Genomic DNA, 22169 nt, shown 5'->3' on the forward strand with positions numbered 1-22169 from the left:
TTGAGCAGTAATGAAAATGTGACTGCCAGTAATTTTAGTTATAACAATGTGAAATATTAGTGAATCTATTTTTTCTTCCTACTAAAAAAAAATGTTCTATGTAAAGTAATGGCACTCCTCTGCTTGACTGTGTATGAGAGGCGTCTGCTCAGATAACACTTTTACAGGAATGTGTGTGTGTGTGTGTGTGTGTGTGTGTGTGTGTGTGTTGTAAGAGTCCAGTGGAATCTGAGTGAGGCTCAATGGGAAAATAAGGTCACATCACTTGACCTGTTGATCTGAGTGTGTGTGTGTGTGTGTGTGTGTGTGTGTGTGTGTGTGTGTGTGTGTGTGTGTGTGTGTGTGTGTTTGTGAGTGTGTGTGTGTGTGTGTGTGTGTGTTTGTGTAAGTGTGCTGTTCATGACCCGGTCTCAGGACACAGACTGGAGTCAGGGGTTTATGCCCCTCAGAGGTTTGCAGCAGGACACTGAAGGAGTGAAGACAATATTTTCCCACAGGGATCAATCATAAGGCAACGCATTCTGAAGACTGAAACCTCAGAGTGATTTTAACAGCCTGCCAAGCTTAAAGGTTTCTCGACCTGTGCCAACCCTAAGCTGGAGTATGTCAGTCAAATTTGTTGCATCCAGAGACAGTGGAGATATTAAACATGACAGAGGACCGGTCATAACATTTACTAGTGAACCTAAATTAAAATGTAATTTTGCATGAAAATATGAATGTAAATATTGTTCGTTTGTAATCCATGCACCACATAACAACATGGGTGTTGAACAGATCACCAAAAAAAGTGAAATTAAATAAAGAAATTTGGTCTGTTCCTCATAATAAAGCATTCAAAAGGCTTGGAATATAGTGCATAAGTTGCATGGACTACCTTTTTCTACATTTGCATTGTTTCTTAAGCTTGAAAACTTCTGCCCTCATTGGTTGTAAGTGCATGGGCAACAAGCATAATTATATTTTTATTTATTAGAAACATATTTTGTATTTCACCGGAGAACCTGTACGGGATGACAGAATGCTTGTGTTTGGGTCATCTATTCCTTGAATTGCACAAAAAAATAGGAAATATGAGGCATGCTGCTTGTTGACAGCTTCATGAATTCGGTGTTAAGACAGAGAGAGCAGGTTTCCATAACTGTGTGTTCATTGAATCAAATGCACCTGTTGGGAAGGCCACCTCACATTACAGATGTGTCTGCTAGAGAGAATGAGTGTGTTTGAATAAACAGGAGGAAAATGAGAAGTATATTAGCTTGTATAAGGAAAGAACGAAGCAATTCTGAGAAGCTTGCAATCTTCTTCCTCTGTGTCAAAGCTTGTGGATCAGATCCTCTCTGTGGAGCTTTAAACATTTCTTATTTAAAATCCCTCAGTCTGCGTCTGTGAAACCAATGCAGGATAAACACTCGCCCATCAGCACCCCTGAGAGGCATTAAAATACCTTTCAATGTCAAATTCCCCTCCACTGTTCTGACAGTAATAATCTCATTCTGGCTTCACAGATGAAAACACGATGTTTGTCAACTCTGATGATCGCAAGGCAGGCAAATTTAGCCATGAAGTGATAAATCGTCCGGCATGGCACATGTCTCAGCTATCAGGTAACCCACTTTGAACCAAGGGGGATGTGGACTAAAAATAACCCCTCTCCCCAAACCCCCAAGACCTGTCAGCTTTATGTGAACCTCATATTCTCCAGACCTACATCACCGTTAAGTATAATTGCCCTTTTGGATGTAAAAAAAAAAAAAAGCTTCATTGTCTGGGAATTTTTTTCTGATGTGTTCTGCCCGCAGGGATCTGATGCAGGACTTGATCTCTCATGACAGATGTGTCCAAACCGAGGTAATGTGTCTGTCAAAGGTTGTCAAGTTTTATGGTTTTGGCTGCTAATTGTAATTGAAATTGAAAAAAATCTGATGCCAATTTTATTTATTTGAATTACTTGATTTTATAGTTTAATGGTATAGTGACTTTTTTTTTTTTTTAAAGAATAGTTTTCTTATTTAGTCATATTATTCTAAAATGCGTAGTATTTTGCCATAAGCTGATTTACAATTTTTTTTTAATTGCAGTATCAAGTTAACATTTTGAATTAGCACACAACTTTTATTTTTTCCATGTTTTACATGCATATTGAAATCAGTTATTAGTTGCAAGCTGTGTTTGTGGGTAATAATTAACCTTATTTATTTATAACTTCCGTTACGTCTCTTAAATTTATGACGTCTTGCATCTGACTGAAGTGTGCAGTGACAGTTTAAGAGAAGCTTAAGAAAATCATGTGTGTAGAAAAAACAGGGTTGAGTCATATTCATCTGATAGCTTTGACGTTAAGAATGACGTATGGAAATTACACACACACAGGCTGATACAAATCTAAGTGGAAACTCACTTGACCAATCACTCACTTTGTTTTCCAGTGTAGCCCAACACCTTTGGGCAGCAAAAGAGGTTGTTTGTTATGGAAAAACCTCAGATTGAATGCAGTTATTCAGGCCTATATTTCTAAAATTAACTTAATTAGTTTTACATTTATTTTATTTTATATACTATGTATTTGAAATAAAATATCATATATTTAATTATATAATATTATATATAAAACCTATAATAAAAGCATTATTACATTTAATCTGAATTTTTCTTGTTCAAAAATATTTAGTATATATATATAAATGCATAGGGCTCACAATATAGTGGCATAATTTTCCCTATGATGTCTTACACAACATAATGTGGTTGTACAATGGTGTACTGACAGCATCATATAAAAGTTATTAAAAAGAATGGCATGTTACCAATTCTAAAAGCCATAGTACTTTTTTCTTGCTTTTTTAAATGATCTGTAGCTCTCGTTTTCTATGCATTCAATTGCTTCTTGTTTTCTTTTTTCTCTTCTTCCGTTTCCTCTCTTGCAGTGATGTGTGTGCAGTGATCCAGAGAGAAGGAGACGACAGCTGAGCGGGTTGACATGGCCACCCCAGACAATCTGCTGTTCCTCGACACTGTCAACTCTTCCTTCGTTTCACCGCCCATAGAGCAAAATGAGCCCACACAGGCCACGGACAACCAGACAGACGACAGCTTTAGTTTAGTCCCTGATCCAGACTCAGGAAGCTCAGGAATAATGCCAGTTCCGTGCGAGGATGGGACCCCTGACATCCATGATACAAACAATGAAAGAGAAAATGAGAGTGGTGTAGTCTTAACACAGCCCCTGGATCACACTGCAATGATAGAGATGAATAAAAGTGATAACTGTGACTTCAGTACTGCTGCTATAATGGAGACTGACAGTATCACAAACAGTACTAACCTAGTTCACCAATTAGACAGAAATCAAAACGACAAACATGGTAACTCAAACACTAAAGAGGATCCAAATGAGGCTCCTGGCACTTTAATGAGTCCATTATTAACAGATCACAACAGACAAGAAGAAATGAGCCAAGACACCATTTTAAACCAATATGCCTCTTTTGAGAGCATTAGACTTGATGTTAAGCCAATGGCTAATGATGATGATCCCTTGGTAGATACTGTCTCTAATGTAATGAATGGTGCAAGCAATGAGACCAATGCAACTTCTTCTGAAACCCTCATCCAGACTTGCCATGATACATCTGAAGGTGTTGATTTAGCAGTGGAAGCAGCAACTGATCCAGAAATAAAGGACAATGCAGAGGACTTGATATGTTGTGGCTTCACAACCTCTTCACAAGCAGAAGATCCAAAGACTGGGATTCATCTATCTTTGGCTGATTTGCATGAAGCAGACACTCTGAACATCTTAAAACATGCCTCTGAAGTATTAGATTTTTTGGGGTTGAACAAAAATGTCTTGGAAACAGCTGAATGGCTGGTCAATGACAGCGAGATCATTCAGACTGCAAATCAAGACTTGGCCTCCTCAAATGTTGAGTTTTGCACCGGCGCGTTAACCCAAATGGTTCCGAATCTACTACAGGATTCAAAACCTGATGTAACAGAATCAGAATCCAACAGAACAGAAGATTCCATGCTTGATAGAACGACTGAAACAAAATTCCCATTGGACATCAGTAGGGTGCAACCTTTGGCAACTGAGAAAACAGATGATTCTGAGTCACTTTTCCACCGATCCATGCTTAAAGCCTCACAAATTGGTGAAAAACATGAGAAGGATCTCTCACAAGTGATCGTTTGCCCAACACCTGTCACAAATAGAGATTTAGGTGAATGTTCTGAGGACTTTGACGATGCTTGCTTAAAGTTCACAAGAATGGAACATGATGTTGAGGCTGGTAGCGAGTTGTGGCTGGATGCCTGCCAGTTCTTGGCGGGTGAAGAGGATGAGGGTGCTATTTTTGACATGTGGGGTTGTTCGTGTTCTCCCAGCCCCACCACAGCCCATCCAGACAAAACAAAAGCCTCGGATTACTCCAGGAGAGAGAACATTTCAATTGACCACCACACTGAAGACTGGGAGCTGAGGTTTCCACCTGTTGAGAGTTGGTCATCCTCAGACAGCTGGGCTAGTGCACTTTCAGACTGGTTCCAGGCAGTTAACACCTATTCAGAAGACTCTTTTACCAGCGCTAACACTTCAAGCACTGATCCTAAGCATGGTATGGCAATCCAAGACAACATTTTTGAGCAAAGCACAAGTCCTGATAATGCAAACATCACTGGAAAGACATGTCTGAACCTCTTAGAACCAGAAGAACCAGGTCAAGCCTTGAGTAGAGGACTAGTTGAGTCTGATAACACTAATGGAACTCTTTTTAAACAAGCTGATAAAGATGGACTTCCGTCTCATTCAGACTCAGACAGACAGGACAATACAACCATGGAGAACAACATGAGTATGTTGGAGAGGTCAGCATCCAATAAACCAGATGCAGCCATGGTTAATGCATCAAAATCTCCTGCAAACGAGGCCAGTGCCAAGCTTTATGGAACTCGACAAATCCCTGGAGAGCTTTGGAGTACAAAGGTGAGATGACTAGCACATTTCAAATACAATTAGCACATGGAAACATACTGTAGATGCCAGTTTTGACTGAGTTTTCTTTAGATCTTCTGCTGTTTGTATTGAGAGATTTGCGTTTCAGGGTTTCAGTTTAAATTTAAGATTAGTTTTGGTTAACTGTGCTGAAGCAAACACATATTGAATGCAAATTTTAAAACCTGAGTGTTAATGTAACTGCCACACAGTTTCAGCATTAGTACCTAAAAATTTACTCTGGTGGAGCCAAGTCATCATGCATAAAAATGCTACTAAATGCTTACTGTATTCACTTACCATGGTATTTATATATAGGTACTGTATGGCAAAGAATGCAAAGGTTCAATTTAGGGCTGAAACGATTCCTCGAGTAACTCGAGTAAATCGATTACAAAAAATGATCGAGGCAAATTCCTCTGCCTCGAAGCCTCTTTTAATTTATTTTAAATCTCACGTCAGGTTCTTTCGCAATGATTTTTTTAATGTGACACAACGCGTTTACGTCACCCACAAAGCGGAAGGAGACAAGCGCTGTGTCCGAAATCGCATACTGCAAGGAGTCATCAGTGTTTTGATTTGAGAGCGCGGGCAAACGTAAAGAGAACGTCGTGACGTGTGTCCATTGCAAGATAGAGCTGGCATACCACAACTAGGGTCCTATGATTTCCGCGATGCAGAAAACACGGAGGGAAACGTGGAATCCAGTCATAAAAACGGAATTTAAATGCACTTAATTCATCTTAATTCATCTGTCAACTTGTCATTGTTCACAGTACAAGTACAGACTGAGAAACAATGGGTAATAATTAAATATTTATTTGTGATGCATGCATTGCATTCTATGCATTTAAAAAATAAAAAAATACAAATTCTAAAAAAATGAAACTTAGTTGTTCAATTTAAGAGACCCTGGAGTCTTATTTTCTCTTGCATAATTAATATTGCACTTTAATTATGCAAGAACACATTTTATCCGATTACTCGATTAATCGATGGAATTTTTAGTAGAATACTCAATTACTAAAATATTCGATAGCTACAGCCCTAGTTCAATTTCAAAAACATGGTATTACTATGGTAACATGTCCAACAAACCATGTCAGTACCATGGTATTTTTTGCTAATGTTTTATTAGTCACCATTTCCATTATGTAAAACCTTCCACATATTATTGTGATGGAATGTGATCTTATATAGCCTGTCACCTTTAACATTTCTTTTAATAGGTCTTACATGTGTGGAACACTTTCATCGTGACTTTCATTATTTATTATGATACACTGTGTGCTGGAAGAGCCAAGTCATTCCACACAAAAATATCACTTCATAATGTACACAGATACTCTCTCTCTTTCTGTACAGACACAGATTACAATTTTCTGCATTTAAAGAAATATTATTTTATTAACTGTATTTTTATTTATTTGTGTATTTCATTTTTCCACCATTTTCTACTCAAATGTTCTTCTAGAGTCATTTTGACAAACCTTTACAAAAGTATGGCTCAAATACACTCACAAAAATTTAAACATTCAGATCCCTCCTCATACATATATGGCTGCTGAAGAAACGTGAGGTGCAGAGTACAATACAATACAATAATAGAAGTGCAAACTAATTATAGAGGGTGACCGATGATAATAGACCAGCAAGAGCAAAAGAGCAACAGGAGAGGCAGTGGGTGAGGGGCACGAGCACAGTTGAGGGCCGAAATACGACCCCTGCTCTCAAACTCAGTGTTGTACTGTACGACAGTTTCTCCAATCCCACAGACTACTGAGACCGTGGGAGAGCTGTGATTGGTTCACTTAAGTTACACAGTGGCTGTGATCACTATAATAGAGATAATCCCTTCCATTGTTAGTAACGTGGCTATAGACTGCAGCATGAAAGCATAATGGTTTTTGCATTAGGCGGACCTTCGCCTCATTGAGGTATGTAAACAAACAACTAAATGTAGTTTTGATGAGAATAGGCCTAAATTGACTTGTCAAATGATACAAATGCTTCAGTTCCTATGCTGTCTACCTCCTGTCTTCTCCATGTTTTTGTGTTTCAGTCGGAAGGAAATGCACTGGTGGAGGTGACCGGAGACGAAGTTTCTGAACTCACAAGCAGTTTTAATTCTCAAAGGATCTCAGTGTGCACCAGCAGCAAGAATTTAACTGACTGTGTGAGTGGTGAGGAGCGGCGTCACAGCTCCGATGTTGCTCTCCACACATGTGCCTCTCAGTCGAACAGTTGCAGACGTGCTGAAGGAAATGAAACGTTTGTACACTGTAACAATGAGGAGTTCACCGTGAAGCCAAAAGAGGAGGAAATAATTACATTTCCACAGTTTATCATGCCGTTTGCTCCAATCAGTACTGCAAATACTTTCCTCAATAGTAGTTTATTGAAAAGTCCACAGGATATTTCACCTAAAGGTATTATTAATGAGATACACATTAAGAGTGATCAAAAATCAGTCAGTAGTGACGATCCGTTTAAAGATCACTTTCATACATGCCCTGACCAGTCTTCATCTTCATCCAGTGGAGATTCAGATGAACCTTCCATCAAGGACACTAAAAGAAAAGCAGAGTACAGTGATACCTGTGACATCAGCAAAGAGCTTTCTAAGTTAATTTTACTCACAGGACAGCGTTTTACGGTGTCTGAAGACAAACGTGTTGGATATGTCACTCTAGACTTGGAAGACCCCAGTTTAAATAATTTATCATTTTCAAACTATGAGGAACGACCCAAAACTGACAATATGCCTCACATGACTTCCAAAACTTCCTCAGATGGTAAAACATGCTCTGAACATAAGGAGAAACCAGCAGAGAAGCAGCAACATGGGATTCAAACATCAAAGAAGCAAAATCTTCAGCCCCCATCCCAGATGAAAGAGGAATTCAATTCAAAAGGAGATGGTTGTGAAGATCATCCAGTTACAGTCATTGAAACCATCATTATCACAGAGAAGATCGCTGCTAAAACCCAAGGGAAAAAGAAAAAGAAGCATGCACAACACGGGACACCAAAACCCGAAAATGATCAACTGAGTGACATAGGGAACAGAAGCACTCAGAAGAACCTTGACCTGAAGGTAGCATCAATTGGTCTGGATAAACCAGAATCTCATCTTCCCACTAAAATAGACGTTACGAACAAAGATAGCACTCAGAAAGTGATTTCAGTGAGACCCAAAGTAAAACCCTACTTTGGCAGTGTAGATGCCTTTCAGAAAGCCACCCCTATGAAACTCAAAGTAGATGCTGGTAACACAGCCAAAATGGAAAAAAAGACGTGCACCTCTGATCCTCCAAGCATGTGTTTACCCAGCATGCTGAATGATGACATCAAGCGCAGGCGAATCGCAGATGACCTTTCTGGAGCAGTTCCGATCAGGACGAGGCCCCAGCTGCCCACTATTTTCCGCCAAGCAAGAAAAGATGGAGAAGATACGACCCGGAGAGCTTACAGTGAGGTTGTCAAGCAGAAGACTCCTATACCCAAAGAAGGTTCTCCAAATCCATTCCTGTTCAACTTCAAATTAGAAGTCAATCCAGTAGAACAGTGGTGTCCAGTTCTGCTACCTGAGGCTCAATATCCAGCAGAGTTTAGCATCAACCTGCCAAAAAACACTTGTCTGGAAGTATTCTAGAACTTGATTATCTGGTTCAGGTGTGTTTGTTTAGGACCCAAGCTAAACTCAGCAGAAAAGTGGCCTTCAGGAACAGGACACATTTTATATTTTTATAGTATGCATTCCTGAGTCAGAACCATGTAACTTGACCCAGTCTGATGTGGTTTGCTGGTCTGAACTGGTTTAAGCTGCATGATTTAGCTTGTCTCCAAATATAGTTAAGGTGGTTTTAACTGGTTTGCCAATTGGTCAAGTGACCATAAATCTCTAAAACCGGTGGAGTAATTGAAAATGAGTGAAACCTGCACCCCTCACCGGTCTCGAGTCCCATGGAGAAGCTCCGGAAGGATAAAAGGAGGAGTAACGACAGTGAAGGTTATTTTGTGTTTTGGTTCTGTTTGTGCACGACAGATACCAGCTAATCACCTTAGGCTGATTCAAGTTGTTTTTGGAGTGGTATACAAAGGAATCCAGGGGCCAGTTGCACAAACTGCTTCTTAAAAAGTTACTTTTTCATTTAGTCATAACTTTTTAAAGTCTATTTTAAAAAAAGGTAAAATGGACTGATTTGAATGCAAAAAGTAAGTCTGATTACCTTTTGGCTAACTGACAGTTGGTCTTAAGACGAAGTCTTAAAGGTGCAGTAGGAGATCTTGGAAAATGCTAACTTTAGCCTGATAGGACTGTAAGTGAACATCCCACCCTACCTGCAATTGCCATTCAAAGCCACGTCCTCTGAACGCATTTATGCTCACATACCAGAAAACACACCAGAGACCGCATTACTACAATAGGCTACATCAGCAGTTCCCAATTCCAACCCCAGTGTTGTGCCTGAACGCATTCATTGAACGATAGTTCATGAACTCGTTCATATTTTGGGCGAATGTGAACTGAACGTGATGTATTAATGCCTTATGAACGTTACTGTGAACTCGTTTATTCTGGTGTCTGTGAACGGCACGCTCTCTCAGGTTAACTTCGTTCAATAGGGTGCCAGATTTCTATAGAGCCTTCCAGGCGAAAACCTGGCTAAAACACACCGTAAACGGGTCTTAATATGTAGCGGAAAAAAACCCAATCTGGCAACACCAGCCACCAGTGTCGCTCTGCCGCATGCGTGACGCGTCATCAAAAAAAAAAAACAGCAAACGACAGCAGCATGTAGCAAGAAGGCGTATGATCATTTAAAAGAATTTTATGATGTTTATGACAAGGTCGGTGAGAATGGGAGACAAAGCATTAAAGCAACAATGGGGAAATGCTGTCCCCTCATAATTGCTGTCTGTGATTCTATATGGGCTGTGGCAATAATTTTGAAAAATAATAGCTCGCAGCAACATATGGAAAAAAAGAACTATGAACTAGTTCATTTTTGGAACTGTGAACTTTAGTTCAAAATTTTTGTAGTTTGAACTATGAACTGAACTAGTTCATTTTAAAATTTGTGAATTGAACTTTGAACTAGTTCATGTAGAAAGTGAACTTTCCCAACACTGTCCAACCCATGTTCCGAAGTGAAGTAAACCCCTACTTAGGGAGTAAGGAGCAATGAACACATATCGATCGGAACACAGTTCATTCACGTAGCTCACTTCTGACGAGCTGGTAATCTGAATCGGGTAATCTGTGTTAACTAAGCAAGACAGGCTAAATATGTCAGCGAGGACTGGAATTGGGAACCGCTGGGCTACATCATGTGTCATTCACCAGTGAGAAAACTTTAAAAGTACTACAATACCAGGAAGGAAGACCGGGTTGTTGATGTTTGTCTGCTATTCTAGCTCTGTCTGCACAGCTTGTGTGAACGCACTGATGACGTATCCTGTCTGCATGAACAGGGTGCGCAGAGGTATGCAGATACATACGTTGACAGGCAGGTAGGAAAGCTATTTAAATCACTCGGACTGAGCATTTCGATTGGAAATACTGTACATTTCTTGGTCCTACACCTTCGACAGAATATATAAATACAGATAAATATATTTAGACCACTTAAGTTAATGACTGCTATAGGGATTGTGAAGAGACTTTCATTTAGCATAACAAAAACAATTTCTTAAGACAATCACCTACTGCACCTTTAACATAATGTCTATGTTTATCCAACTGGCTTTATCAAATAAATTCATGTAAAAAGGGCTATAAATTATGCATTTTTATGTTTTTGTTGTAGTTGTGGTTCCTCGTGTAGTCTCAGAGATCCAGGCTGACCCAGTCCCTGCTGACCCCCAGAACATCTTGCTTTGGTGCAAGTTCAGTCCCGTCCCACCTGGTGCCACCATTAAGTGGACTAAAGAGGGAACAGTGCTGTCAGAGATAAACAAAGTGTAAGAAAACAGTTTTTTCCTATCAGCCGCTGCTTCTTCATTATCTACCTACCTTATCGTCTGTCTCTGGTCCAAAATTAAATGCAAAGTCATCATTATACTGTAGCTCTTTTACCACTTGGTGGCACTCTGTTCTTGTCCAAATCTGCTGTAAATTTTGGCAGAGACCTGAGTGAACATCAGCGCTCTGGTGATTCAACCATGACTTGGAGTGGGAGCGAAATGAACCTTTTACATAACAGAGTGATTCATTCCTACTGAATGCTGACTGTGCCTCAGACGCTCTCAAACAGGCCTCTGCAGTCCAGAATGATCCTTCTGAGATGTTTTGTAAGCTGTGATTGAAGTTTAACTGCAGGGTTCAGAAATGAACATCTGGTCTGCATAGACCACTATGTTTAGTCTCTAGGACCCTTTCCCCAGAATTATTGATTCACTATAAATGTTCAGTTAAATGTTTTTCTATTTTCTGTAGAGAGAAGGATGACGGCCGCTTCACTTTGACAATCCTAATGGCTTGCAGGAAAGATCTAGGGCTGTACAAATGCAGCCTGAATGCTGCCAACATTTCTGTTTCGACCTCAGAGTACCATCTCACATCTGAGGGTAAGACGAAGAGGGCTGCTTTTCTAGACTAATGATTAAAGAGGCTATAAATTAAAATTTTAATTTGCTGATGTACTCCATGACTAAGCAGAAAGTTAAAGCAGAAACTCATGCTCTTAAGTTTCAGCAGGGTGAATGAGGTAATAGTTTTATAGAAAGCCAGATAAAGTCTTCTCCTGCTTCCGAAAAGGCTCACTACATTTAATACAATTCGACAGTTAATTAAGTAAATTAAGTGTGCAGCATGAATACAATCCATACATAATAAACTACCGTTAAAAAGTGTGAGGATAGTACGATTTTTGAAAAGACATTAATACTTTTAACCAGCATGGATTTATTAAAATGATCAAAAGTGACAGTAAAGACTCCCCAATTCCCATTTCAAATAAATACTGCTCTTTTATACTTTCTATTCATCAAAGACTCCTAAAAAATGCATTAGTTTCTAAAATGTCAAATGTTTAGGTTGCATTTATTTGCCCCCCCCCCCCCAAAAATAATATCATGAAATATTATTACAATTTAAAATTTCTTACCAGACATCCTTTTATATGTCTGCAAAAATAAAATAAAAGAAAGGAAGAAAGAGAAATACATAGGTATTTTCTATTTTATTATACTTTATTTTATTCCAATGATATCAAAGCTGAATTTTCAGCAATTACTCCAGTCTTTTGATCTTTCAGAAATGATTATAATATTCTGATTCGGTTCTAAAAAAAAACATTTATTGTGATATGATCTTAAAAACTGCTTATTTTGTGGAAGCCATGAATAGAAAGCTGAAAAGAACCGCATTTATTTAAAATATAAATCTTTTGTACCATATTTATTATTGCCTTTACTGTCATTTTTGCTTAATGTAATGCATTTTTTCTAGTTCTGACAATCTATTAATTGCATACAAAAATGTTTTATATATATATATATACACACACACATACAGTATATATTGTGAAAATATTGACGTTTACATGTCTAAATTTATATTCATATAATTTATATATATTAACTATTATTTAATATATAAAAATATTTGTTTCTGAAATATAGACTATGCATGTGTGTGTGTGTGTGTGTGTGTGTGTGTGTGTGTGTGTGTGTGTATATATATATATATATATATATATATATATATATTTAATATACACAGTAAACATACATATATTATGTAAACAAAAACATTTTGGATGCGATTAATCGCGATTAATCGTTTGACAGCACTAATATTTTCTGAATAAAAAGCATTGATTTCTATTAAAAAAATAAAACTGACCCCAAACTTTTGAACACGAGTATACACATTCTGAATTTCAGTGTCAAATATATACAAATTGTGTCTGGGAAAGTGTCTGAATCCTCACATTGTAAATCTGCAAACATGAGTAGGCAATCAAGTATGTTATACTCATTGACTCAACTGTGTCAAATTTTTGATTTCAGTGCTTATGGAACTAGTCATTCCGAGTCATGATCAGCCAGGTAAACAGACCTTTCATTTCATGGTCTCTCTAGCTAAAATAGTATGAACAGTATGCTAAATAACAGAGATTTTCTTTTATGAAAATCTGACAGGTGTATATGTTTTAATGGGTTGTTTTACATCACTTCTCATCCTATTCATCGATCTCCCAGCTGAGCCCAGGGTTGTGGACGGAGATGAGGAGAACATCCAGTGCAGCCCGCTTCTCTTTAAGGAAGATTTTCTCTCAGATCAGTACTTTGGGGAGAATCAACCAGCGAGCATCGTGACTGAAAAGGCCCACTTCGGTGAAGGCATACATCGCAAGGCTTTCAGGACCACTCTTAGAGAAGGCAATCTGCCGAGCTTCAACCCCGGCCATCCCTGCGTCCTGAAAGTACACAATGCCATCGGCTATGGGACCAAAAATAACGGGGAACTTGTCCAGAAGAACTACAGCCTGGCTGTGGAGGTGAGAGTGAATGTCTCCAGGGAGATGTTTAATTAAGAAATTAGCTGAAGGAGATTTGGGACTGATTCATTTTTTGTTTTTTAATTAGGAATGTCATGTGCAGAATACCGCCAGGGAATATTTTAAAGCATACAATAGTGTGGCCAAGTCTACAGAATCATTTGGAGAGGTGCCAGAGTAAGTATAACAATACACAAACTTGTGAAGTGTAAAAAGTACTGGGAAACTTCTACATAGAGGATCTGTATTGTATCTAACCATAATGCAATTGTATGAGGTGGAAAAGTTTCTACATTTACTTAATAAGTACACTTTCTTAGTGTTTGAATTTGACACAATGAACTTAAAGGTTAGCAAAGATTTTCTAATTTAAGGAACATCTATGCTACCATTCAAACTATTTTTTCAAATGTATAAAAATACAGTAAAATTAGTGATATTTGAAATATTATTTTTTTATTTAAAATTAAAAAGAAGTGTTTTCTAGTTATTTGAATGTATTGATGCCAAGCTGAATTTTCCAGCATCATTCCTCCAGTCTTCAGTGACACATGATCCTTCAGAAATCATTCTAATATGCTGATTAGTGTAAGAAACAGTTTTTATTATTATCAGTGTTGTATAAACAGATGTGCTGCTCATTATTTTTCCTGGAAACTGTGATAAATTCGAGTAGTAGAAAGAAAAAGAAAAGAAAGAAAAAACAGCATTTATTTGAAATAAAAATTATAAATGTATTTTTTTCCACTTTTAATCAATGGAATGCATTCTTGTTGAAAATTGTAAATTTCTTTCAAAAACAAAAATGTTTGGTCAGTGTATATTTAACACATAATAAATTTTTATTAAAACTTTTTTATATAAATTTTATATTGCTTTCTTCACTCTAGCCAGAAATCTGAAGGTATTTCATGCTATTGATATTATTTTAAAGGTTATTGACATGCTTGAAATAGAACTATTAAATATTTGAAATAATATGTATGTATGTATATATATATATATATATCTCTGAATGCAACTGAATATATAAGCTGAATGCATCCTTGCCGAAATTTAAATAATTTTTTGCAAGCTAACATTTTAATGGTAGAGTACATTTCATAATCTAGGACACACTTTATTCAAAAAAATGTTTTTCAATATTTTTATTAATTAGTTAAATTCCCAGAATCATCCCTATTTATTTGGTGTAAATAAAGTAATGTGTTTCTTTACAAGTTACTTACAAAGTAATCTGATTATGTAACTTCCGTTACTTGTAATGCGTTACCCCCAACACTGAATCTAGGACACACTTTATTCAAAAACATATTTTTTTTTTTCACTATTTGTATTAATTAATTAAATTCCCAGAATCATCCCTATTTATTTGGTGCACCGGCCGTCTAGCGACGTCCCTTATGCCACGCTGGAGGAGGAGCTGCTAGGAGATTTTGTGAAGTACTCCGTGAAGGACGGGAAGGAGATCAACCTGATGCGCAGAGACTCTGAGGCGGGACAGAAATGCTGCGCCTTCCAGCACTGGGTCTATACACAGACCGAAGGCAACCTGCTGGTCACCGATATGCAGGGTAAATGATTTACAGTTCTTCCATTTGACCATATCTGGCACATCATGACATTAACAGTGTAAAAAGAAGAATGTAGACTCGAAACCTGCAAGAATTGAAGCATAGTGATTTTTAGCATTACAAATATTCTCTTTGATGTCCAGGTGTGGGTATGAAACTGACAGATGTTGGGATTGCCACCTGTAAAAAAGGGTAAATTCAGATTTTAAAATATCACAAATTTATCCTAAAAAATAAAAATCGATATATATATATATATATACATACATATATATATATATATATATATATATATATATAAATATGTATAAATGCAGTATATAGTAATAATAATAATACATAAATAAGTATTTAAATAAATGTATTTACAATAAAAACTGTGTAGTTCTTATGAAAGCACAAAGAAGTAATATTGATTTTTATGATTACAGATATAAGGGCTTCAGAGGAAACTGTGCCACGTCCTTCATTGATCAGTTCAAGGCTCTTCATCAGTGTAACAGGTACTGTGAGCTTCTGGGCCTGACTTCTCTTCAGCCCAAGCCAAAACGGACCATCGGCCCGCCAAAGCCAAAATCACAACCGGCTCCGAAGAAAAAAACCTTCGGCCCCGTTCTGAACGGCAAATCCTGATTGCACATAAACTCTGAATGTATGCTTGTAGGATAACTAGCGTTCGCCGTTTTCTTGCTCAGGGACAAACATGTTTCTGAGATGTTTCTTTAAATGTAAGATGACATTCATCTGTAAGGAGTCGGGAGCTTCTTTCTTGAGCGCTCGTTTGTGCTATTTAAATGGGTTTATTAATGGTTTTTATTTATTTTTTACATTTTTTTTTAAGGAGTGAGTAGACTGACAATTGATAGAACACTTTTTCGATGTGATATGTTTTGTTTAAATCAAAGAAGTATCAGCTAGAGTGTTTTATCTTATTAGCCTGCTGGCACTTCTGAATAACAACTTCCTCTTATTATGATTGTTTGTTACAATATGTGCAATAAGTACTTAGTTTATCAAACTGCTAAATCGTAAATAGATATTTACTTTATGGGTGATACTAATGTACTGTACAGCAGTAAAAGATGGTTAGACTTGAATGTAACTGCTAGAATTTAATGTTTGAAGCTTCTCATATTCTATGTTAATATACTTTATTTTCACATAAATTTTATGTAGAGTTTAGTATTGAATTGTTCTTGAATTTTGGATTTTTAAAGTTCATCTACGCCGTGATGAGGTGGTAAATCTGAGACTATGGAAAGGTTTGTACACTTGCCCTAGTAAACAGCTGTTGATTTGCCTCAGTAAGAATGACAATCCTCCACCTTCACGTTTCCATCATCCTTCCAGAGTCAAATGACTTATTGCCTCATTGCTAAATATAAGCAAACATGTTCGAAGCCAGGTATTTGTCCTTTTAATGTTAATGAACTGCACAAATCAATCACTTGAAATTAAAAACTCTGATGTTACCATTGCTACTTTCTGCAAATCTAGATAGTCTTACCTATTAGTAGTCTTAGTGAATGTGTGTGTGTGTGTGTGTATATATATAATAATAATATATTATATATATATGTGTGTGTGTGTGTGTGTGTGTGTGTGAGTGTGTGTGAATGTATATAAATAAATTAGATTACACTTAACAGTAATTTAATAAATGATACTTTTTTTGCAATATATGAGAAATCATATATATATATATATGTGTGTGTGTGTGTGTGTGTGTGTGTGTGTGTGTAAAATTTAATTCCAAAATTTAAGTAAATTTTTAAATGAAAACAGCAGATATAAAACCTATTTAAAATATGAATAAACCACAACATTACTTCAATGATACTCACATAGCACTGCTTTTGATCAATTTAATGCATCCTTGTTTTTTATTGTCATGAACATACTATACTAATAAAGAAAAAAATATGCCACGACACGCATACTGTCTGGCAACTGGTTCAGTGCACACATATAGCAAACATGATCTATGATGATCTATTTGCCAGATGCCAAATTATCAACATCTTTTAAAAATTAAGCAAACACACACACATATCCAGAGTTTCATATTCCCACAGTAGAATCCATCATCATGATCATGTTTCTCTGTGCTGACTGGCTGAGGTGGTTGTGAGGTCTCACCGTGGCTATTTAGTGTGATAATGGCGTTTGACAACACAGGATACAAACACCATTGTCACACTCCACAGCTCAGGAGGACGACAGACCTTTAGTGTACTAGTTTATTAAAGTCATTTTTTTCACTTATGATAGCTGTCATTTATTGAATCCCTCAGAATGATCTAACAGTACTTCATGAACGAGGTCTGTACGTGTCTGTCAGGCTGTTTTCACCCTGGTCTTTGCTTCAGCAGCTGGCTCGTGCTCTGGTCATGTGTAAATGTTATCACATTTCTGTCAGTGGAGTGGATTGTGACGGGAACCGTGCAGATGGTCTCCTCTGAATGATTAGTTATGCCTTCTTCAACAGATGGTCCTTCCATTATTGAGCTTTAAACATATTTTAGTGAAAATAACAAAAAGCAGTCAAAACCACAGCTATGTTAGTTCAGATAAACATTTTAGATTGAATTTTAATATCATGTGAAATATATGACTGCAAAGCTATTAAAATATTACTGATGTACAATATAAGCAAAGTATGTAAATATATCAATGTGATACTTTATAATACAGTACCTTAATATAAATTATGCTTAATTATATACGCTGTGTTCATTTTTTTAAACACTAATATTGTGAACTATTATTACAATTTAAAAAAAAGAACTTTTCTATTTGATTATATTTTAAAATGTAATTTTTGTGATCAAATCTGAATTTTCAGTCTTCAGTGTCACATGAACCTCAAGAAATCATTTTAATATGCTGATTTGTTTTTCTTGAATCTTTTCGTATTATGTTGAAAACTGTTTAACTGCTTAATATTTAATGGAAACCCAGATGCTTTAAAACAATAAATAATGAGAACATTTAATATTTCAGCTAGCTGCCAAGGCAATGCTTCTCCATTTCATTTCAAAATGAAAAACAAAAATAAATAAAACCAATATAAACATAAAAAAAGTAAGTTTTAACTTAAAAAAAAATATTCATTTAAATAAGACCAAGTTATATATATATATATATATAAAAATAAAACGTTTTTTTCAGATATATATATATATATATAAAAAAAAATAAAACGTTTTTTTCAGATATATATTCATTCTCGGGTCTTTTTGTGAACAAGTTAACTTACCATCCGGTAAAGATGACTGATCCACGTGACCCTTCATGCTGTAGAAATACTGAGAGCAGTAAAAAAAAAAAAAAAAAAAAAAGAGAGACGTATTTCACAAAACACTCTAACACACAATATCCTTTATAATACACTCACACACTCTCATAACCTCCCATCGTCTCTTCCAGAGATCCACAGACGGCAAGAAATTGAGAATCAAGTCCGGTCTCTGTCACAACTGGTCATTCTGCTCTCCTTTAACCTCCATATATGTACCTAGAGGGGGTTTAGTCAAACAGTTTTGTGATAAGCTTAGCGAAGTATTGATCGGCCGTGACGTGGGGACGAGGTCACCAACCCAAAACCTGGGAGTGCTTCAGAAAAAAAACCTTTAGAAGCACCATTTCCTCTTAACACGAACGGTTTTAATGAACCTGTGACACCTGCAGCCATGAGAAGAATCATTAAGACACTTGTGAGATATAAATAGAGGTCAAACCACCCAAAAAGCCTCTTTAAACATGGAATCACTGATTGATATATGGCTGTTTTAAAAGCCGAGAGATTTCAGAAAGTGTGAAAAGATCCCCAATGTACTGAAATAAGTTTATTCCATTCAATTTCACAAATGGCTCACATAATCATACCTAATTTCTGAGAAGTGTTGACAAACAGTGTAGTGAATGGGTTTCCACTGCTGCAGCTCATGCTGTGACGGGACGTTGGGAGGTGCAGATTTGGCGTTGGACTTGTTTGTGATTGCAGAAAGAGAGCTCTTGATACAGGCCGCTTTTATTTGCTTGTCCTTGGATCTGATAGCCGTCTGATTGCATGTGTGAATGAACTGAGTTTCCTTCACCGCTCAGCAGAGCCTCGTGCCATGTGTTCAGCAACAAAAATCAGCAGGAAACCAGAAAATGTGTCAACTGCATGGGAAACAACGTTTTTGAAATGCCAGTGTGTAAATATATAACGCATATTAATTATCATTTTGTATTGGGTGTAAGAAAATGTAACCATTTAATAATATACTACTACTATTGTAGCAACATATTACTATTGTATTGTAGTTTTACTATTGTAACAAATGTATATTTTATTGCTGCACTTTAATTTACATAAAAATATACATTACATAAAATAATTCACATGAGATTTTAAATTCCTAATATTAAATAAAGATTTCATAATTCATTATAATTAATTTTATAATGGATTCATTAATCAAATCAGCATATTAGAATAATTTCTGAAGGATCATGTGACACTGAAGACTGGAGGAATGATGCTGAAAATTCTGCTTTCATCACAGGAATAAATCTAAATATAAATATAAATCCGTTATTTTAAGTTGTAATAATATTTCACAATATTACAGTTTTTTTTTTATAAAATCAATGCAGCCTTGGTAAGCATAAGAGACTTTTTTTTTTATCTTACCACCCCAAACCTTTGAAAAATAATGTATGTATATATTAAACTACGAATACATGTTTTATAATGAAACATTTTTTTTTTTTATTAACTTAAAAGAAAACCTTTATATATTTATGACTTATTTCAAGATTTTTAGATGTAGGCTTCCGATGTTTAAGCATGAGAACAGAAAATCAACACAGCCTTGAACTAGATTACAAAAAGGGTTGCCAGATTAGACCCGGTTAGCTGTACCTGCAGCACTGAAACAGTTCAAATCAACAAAACATGGAAGATTGCATATCTGGAAAAAGAAAACCCCCACAATAAAGCAAAACTCTGTCCTCCTGTTTGCTTGTTTTTCGACTTCGGACAATCCAGTAAATGACAAAACACCTCAACCTTCAGCTTAAAACTGAAACCCGACTGCCAGCAGGTTCAGAACTAGAAATACCATGAATGTGTTTACCTTGAAAGCAATCAATCCAAACCCATCCTATATCACTTTAAGTCTTATTTAGTTGATTTCCTGTCATTTGTCAACTAAAACACAGACTTTCCGGATAAATCAGTAAAACAACACAACACCTAAATTCCATTTATCAGTTTATTTTGAACGAAGTTATACGAATCGCAAGGTTTTGTGGTGAGCAGGAACCAGACAGTAAATGTTCCTCATCAATAATAATAATAAAAAAAGAAATGCCCCTACAAAAGAAAAAAAGGGCCATTTATAACAATAATCAGAATATTATCACGAATCTACAGAGCCACAGCGGCCCGAAAAGTGTGAGTGGGGAGGAGTACAGATAAAAGACTGGAAAAGAAAATAGAAAAAGAGCCAGTCGTTCCTACAGAGCCGATCCGGATTCACACTGACGAACCAGACTGACTCCAGATCAGCTGTAGGGCCGAGCTGTGATCTGATATGTTAGCAGCAGGCTGATTATAAAGAAGAGATTGCACCAAGGAACCGAGTGCTTTTAAAAGAACAAAATAGATAATCACATTCAAGTTCACAAAGAAAAAAAAAAAAAACAGGTGTCATGACCCTAGTGTGTGATCAATAAAGTGCCCTCTTAGGTACAGTGGTGTTAGAAGAAACAAGAAAAAAACAGAAAGAAAGAAAGAAAGAAAGAAAGTTAATGTCCTGAAAGTCTACGAGACTTGCAGTGTTGAATCACAGCGCTTTTAAGATAGCTTCACTCTGTCGCTCTTTAATACTTCAAACAGATTTAACACGTACAGTAAAAGTCCAATCGCGTCTTTCCCCCAAAACAAAACTCATTTACAGCATTATGAACAGGTATAATCATAAGAAAGATAAGAACAATACTTATTACAATTGAAGAAAACCCTCTCCGACAAACTCATGTCCGATGCATGTCGACGTTTTCCATCCTTGCTCTCAACCAAGAAGGAGAATAGCTTTATAATTACTACGTAATCATATTGAAACACAAGATACATGTTCATGCCAGTTTTCATAGCAATACAATAATCTTTTTTTTGCTTGTTTTTTCTTTTCTTTTTCTTTTTTACCCACAATGATATGGATATTGAATTGAATATTAGCCAGGCCACTGATGCATTTCCGATAACATTGTTTAAAATAGTAAACCACATTGTTGGTACAAATAATCCATTTACTCTGTAAGAATGACAATACCAGCGATAATAATAAACTATTAAAAACAATTCCCGTTGCTTCCTGGCATTGCAAAAGAAGATAAAAAAATAATCCTCGACAAAGGAAGGAAGGAAGGAAAGGGAAACTTGGTGTACTTTGCGGGATAAGGGAGGATGAGGATGAGGATGTGTCCTTCATCCTGGCTGTGATTCCCAAGGTAATCTGGTGTCGGTAAGACCTGATAAAAGAGTTGCCTCTTCACTGAACTTATACTATGTTTGTGGAATCAATGGGATTGGTTGCGGTGGAATATCAAGGCCACGCCCACTCTGAGGCCACACCCAAATACTGAAATTTCTTTACTATCAATATAAAAGTCGCCACGGCCTCAGAGCTGGATTTTGAAATAAAACATTAGGAGAGAGCATGATTTGTGGCAAACTGCAGGGCTGTTTGGCATCAAAACGGTTCACAGCCAATGTCGTTCCAGCTAGACAGATTACATGCATATACTGTGCTGACATCACACACCTGCGACTGCTGTGGTCTGGCTGTACAATGGCAACTCGAGAGTGTGTAAATGTGAGTATAGACGTGTGTGCGAGTGTTTTGTACATGTCTTTGCTCGTCGGTTGCGTTTGGAGATCGCATGGATATAAAGGGATTTCTTTAGTCGACGCCCTCAAAGCCTTGGGCGTTTTCCACCGCCATCAGAAGCTTCTCTCGCAGGTCTTCAAACGACTCGTACGTCGGGAGGTCCAGGCGATTGAAGCTGTGTGGGAAGAAAACATAACGGAATCATTGA

General features: G+C 36.8%; 2 protein-coding genes across 21 annotated transcripts in view; one reads left to right on the plus strand and one right to left on the minus strand.

Moving 5' to 3' along the window:
• The first annotated feature begins 1564 nt into the window (after positions 1-1564).
• alpk2 (alpha-kinase 2) lies at positions 1565-16558 on the plus strand. 2 transcript variants are annotated; one of them, XM_059525991.1, is made up of 12 exons: positions 1565-1607; positions 1803-1851; positions 2928-4984; positions 7056-8505; positions 10807-10960; positions 11436-11566; positions 13013-13051; positions 13205-13509; positions 13592-13680; positions 14860-15077; positions 15221-15269; positions 15509-16558. In XM_059525991.1, exons 3-12 carry the CDS (start codon positions 2981-2983, stop codon positions 15708-15710), a joined length of 4641 nt encoding a protein of 1546 aa, XP_059381974.1. In that variant the 5' UTR covers positions 1565-1607; positions 1803-1851; positions 2928-2980; the 3' UTR covers positions 15711-16558. The 2 variants fall into 2 exon arrangements, with proteins under 2 accessions (XP_059381974.1, XP_059381975.1); XM_059525992.1 differs by lacking the exon at positions 1565-1607 and having other exon boundaries at positions 1674-1851; positions 13205-13503.
• A 3765-nt stretch (positions 16559-20323) lies between these two features.
• Positions 20324-22169, minus strand: part of nedd4l (NEDD4 like E3 ubiquitin protein ligase) — an 80277-nt gene continuing 78431 nt past the window's right edge. For all 19 annotated transcript variants that reach the window (XM_059526008.1, XM_059526007.1, XM_059526011.1 and 16 more), the window contains one exon: positions 20324-22136. In XM_059526008.1, coding sequence (XP_059381991.1) covers positions 22034-22136 — 103 coding nt within the window. In that variant the 3' untranslated portion in view covers positions 20324-22033. The remainder of the gene's footprint in view (positions 22137-22169) is intronic.

The sequence above is a fragment of the Carassius carassius genome, chromosome 36 (assembly GCF_963082965.1).
Source record: "Carassius carassius chromosome 36, fCarCar2.1, whole genome shotgun sequence".
NCBI classification, from domain to species: Eukaryota; Metazoa; Chordata; class Actinopteri; order Cypriniformes; family Cyprinidae; genus Carassius; species Carassius carassius.

What these genes read in the sequence shown, in the direction of transcription:
- alpk2 (XM_059525991.1), top strand. Translation starts at nt 2,981, where the DNA reads ATGGCCACCCCAGACAATCTGCTGTTCCTCGACACTGTCAACTCTTCC. An exon ending in GCTGGTCACCGATATGCAGG is followed by an intron (nt 15,078 to 15,220) that starts GTAAATGATTTA and finishes TTTGATGTCCAG; the next exon opens with GTGTGGGTATGAAACTGACA. An exon ending in ATTGCCACCTGTAAAAAAGG is followed by an intron (nt 15,270 to 15,508) that starts GTAAATTCAGAT and finishes TTATGATTACAG; the next exon opens with ATATAAGGGCTTCAGAGGAA.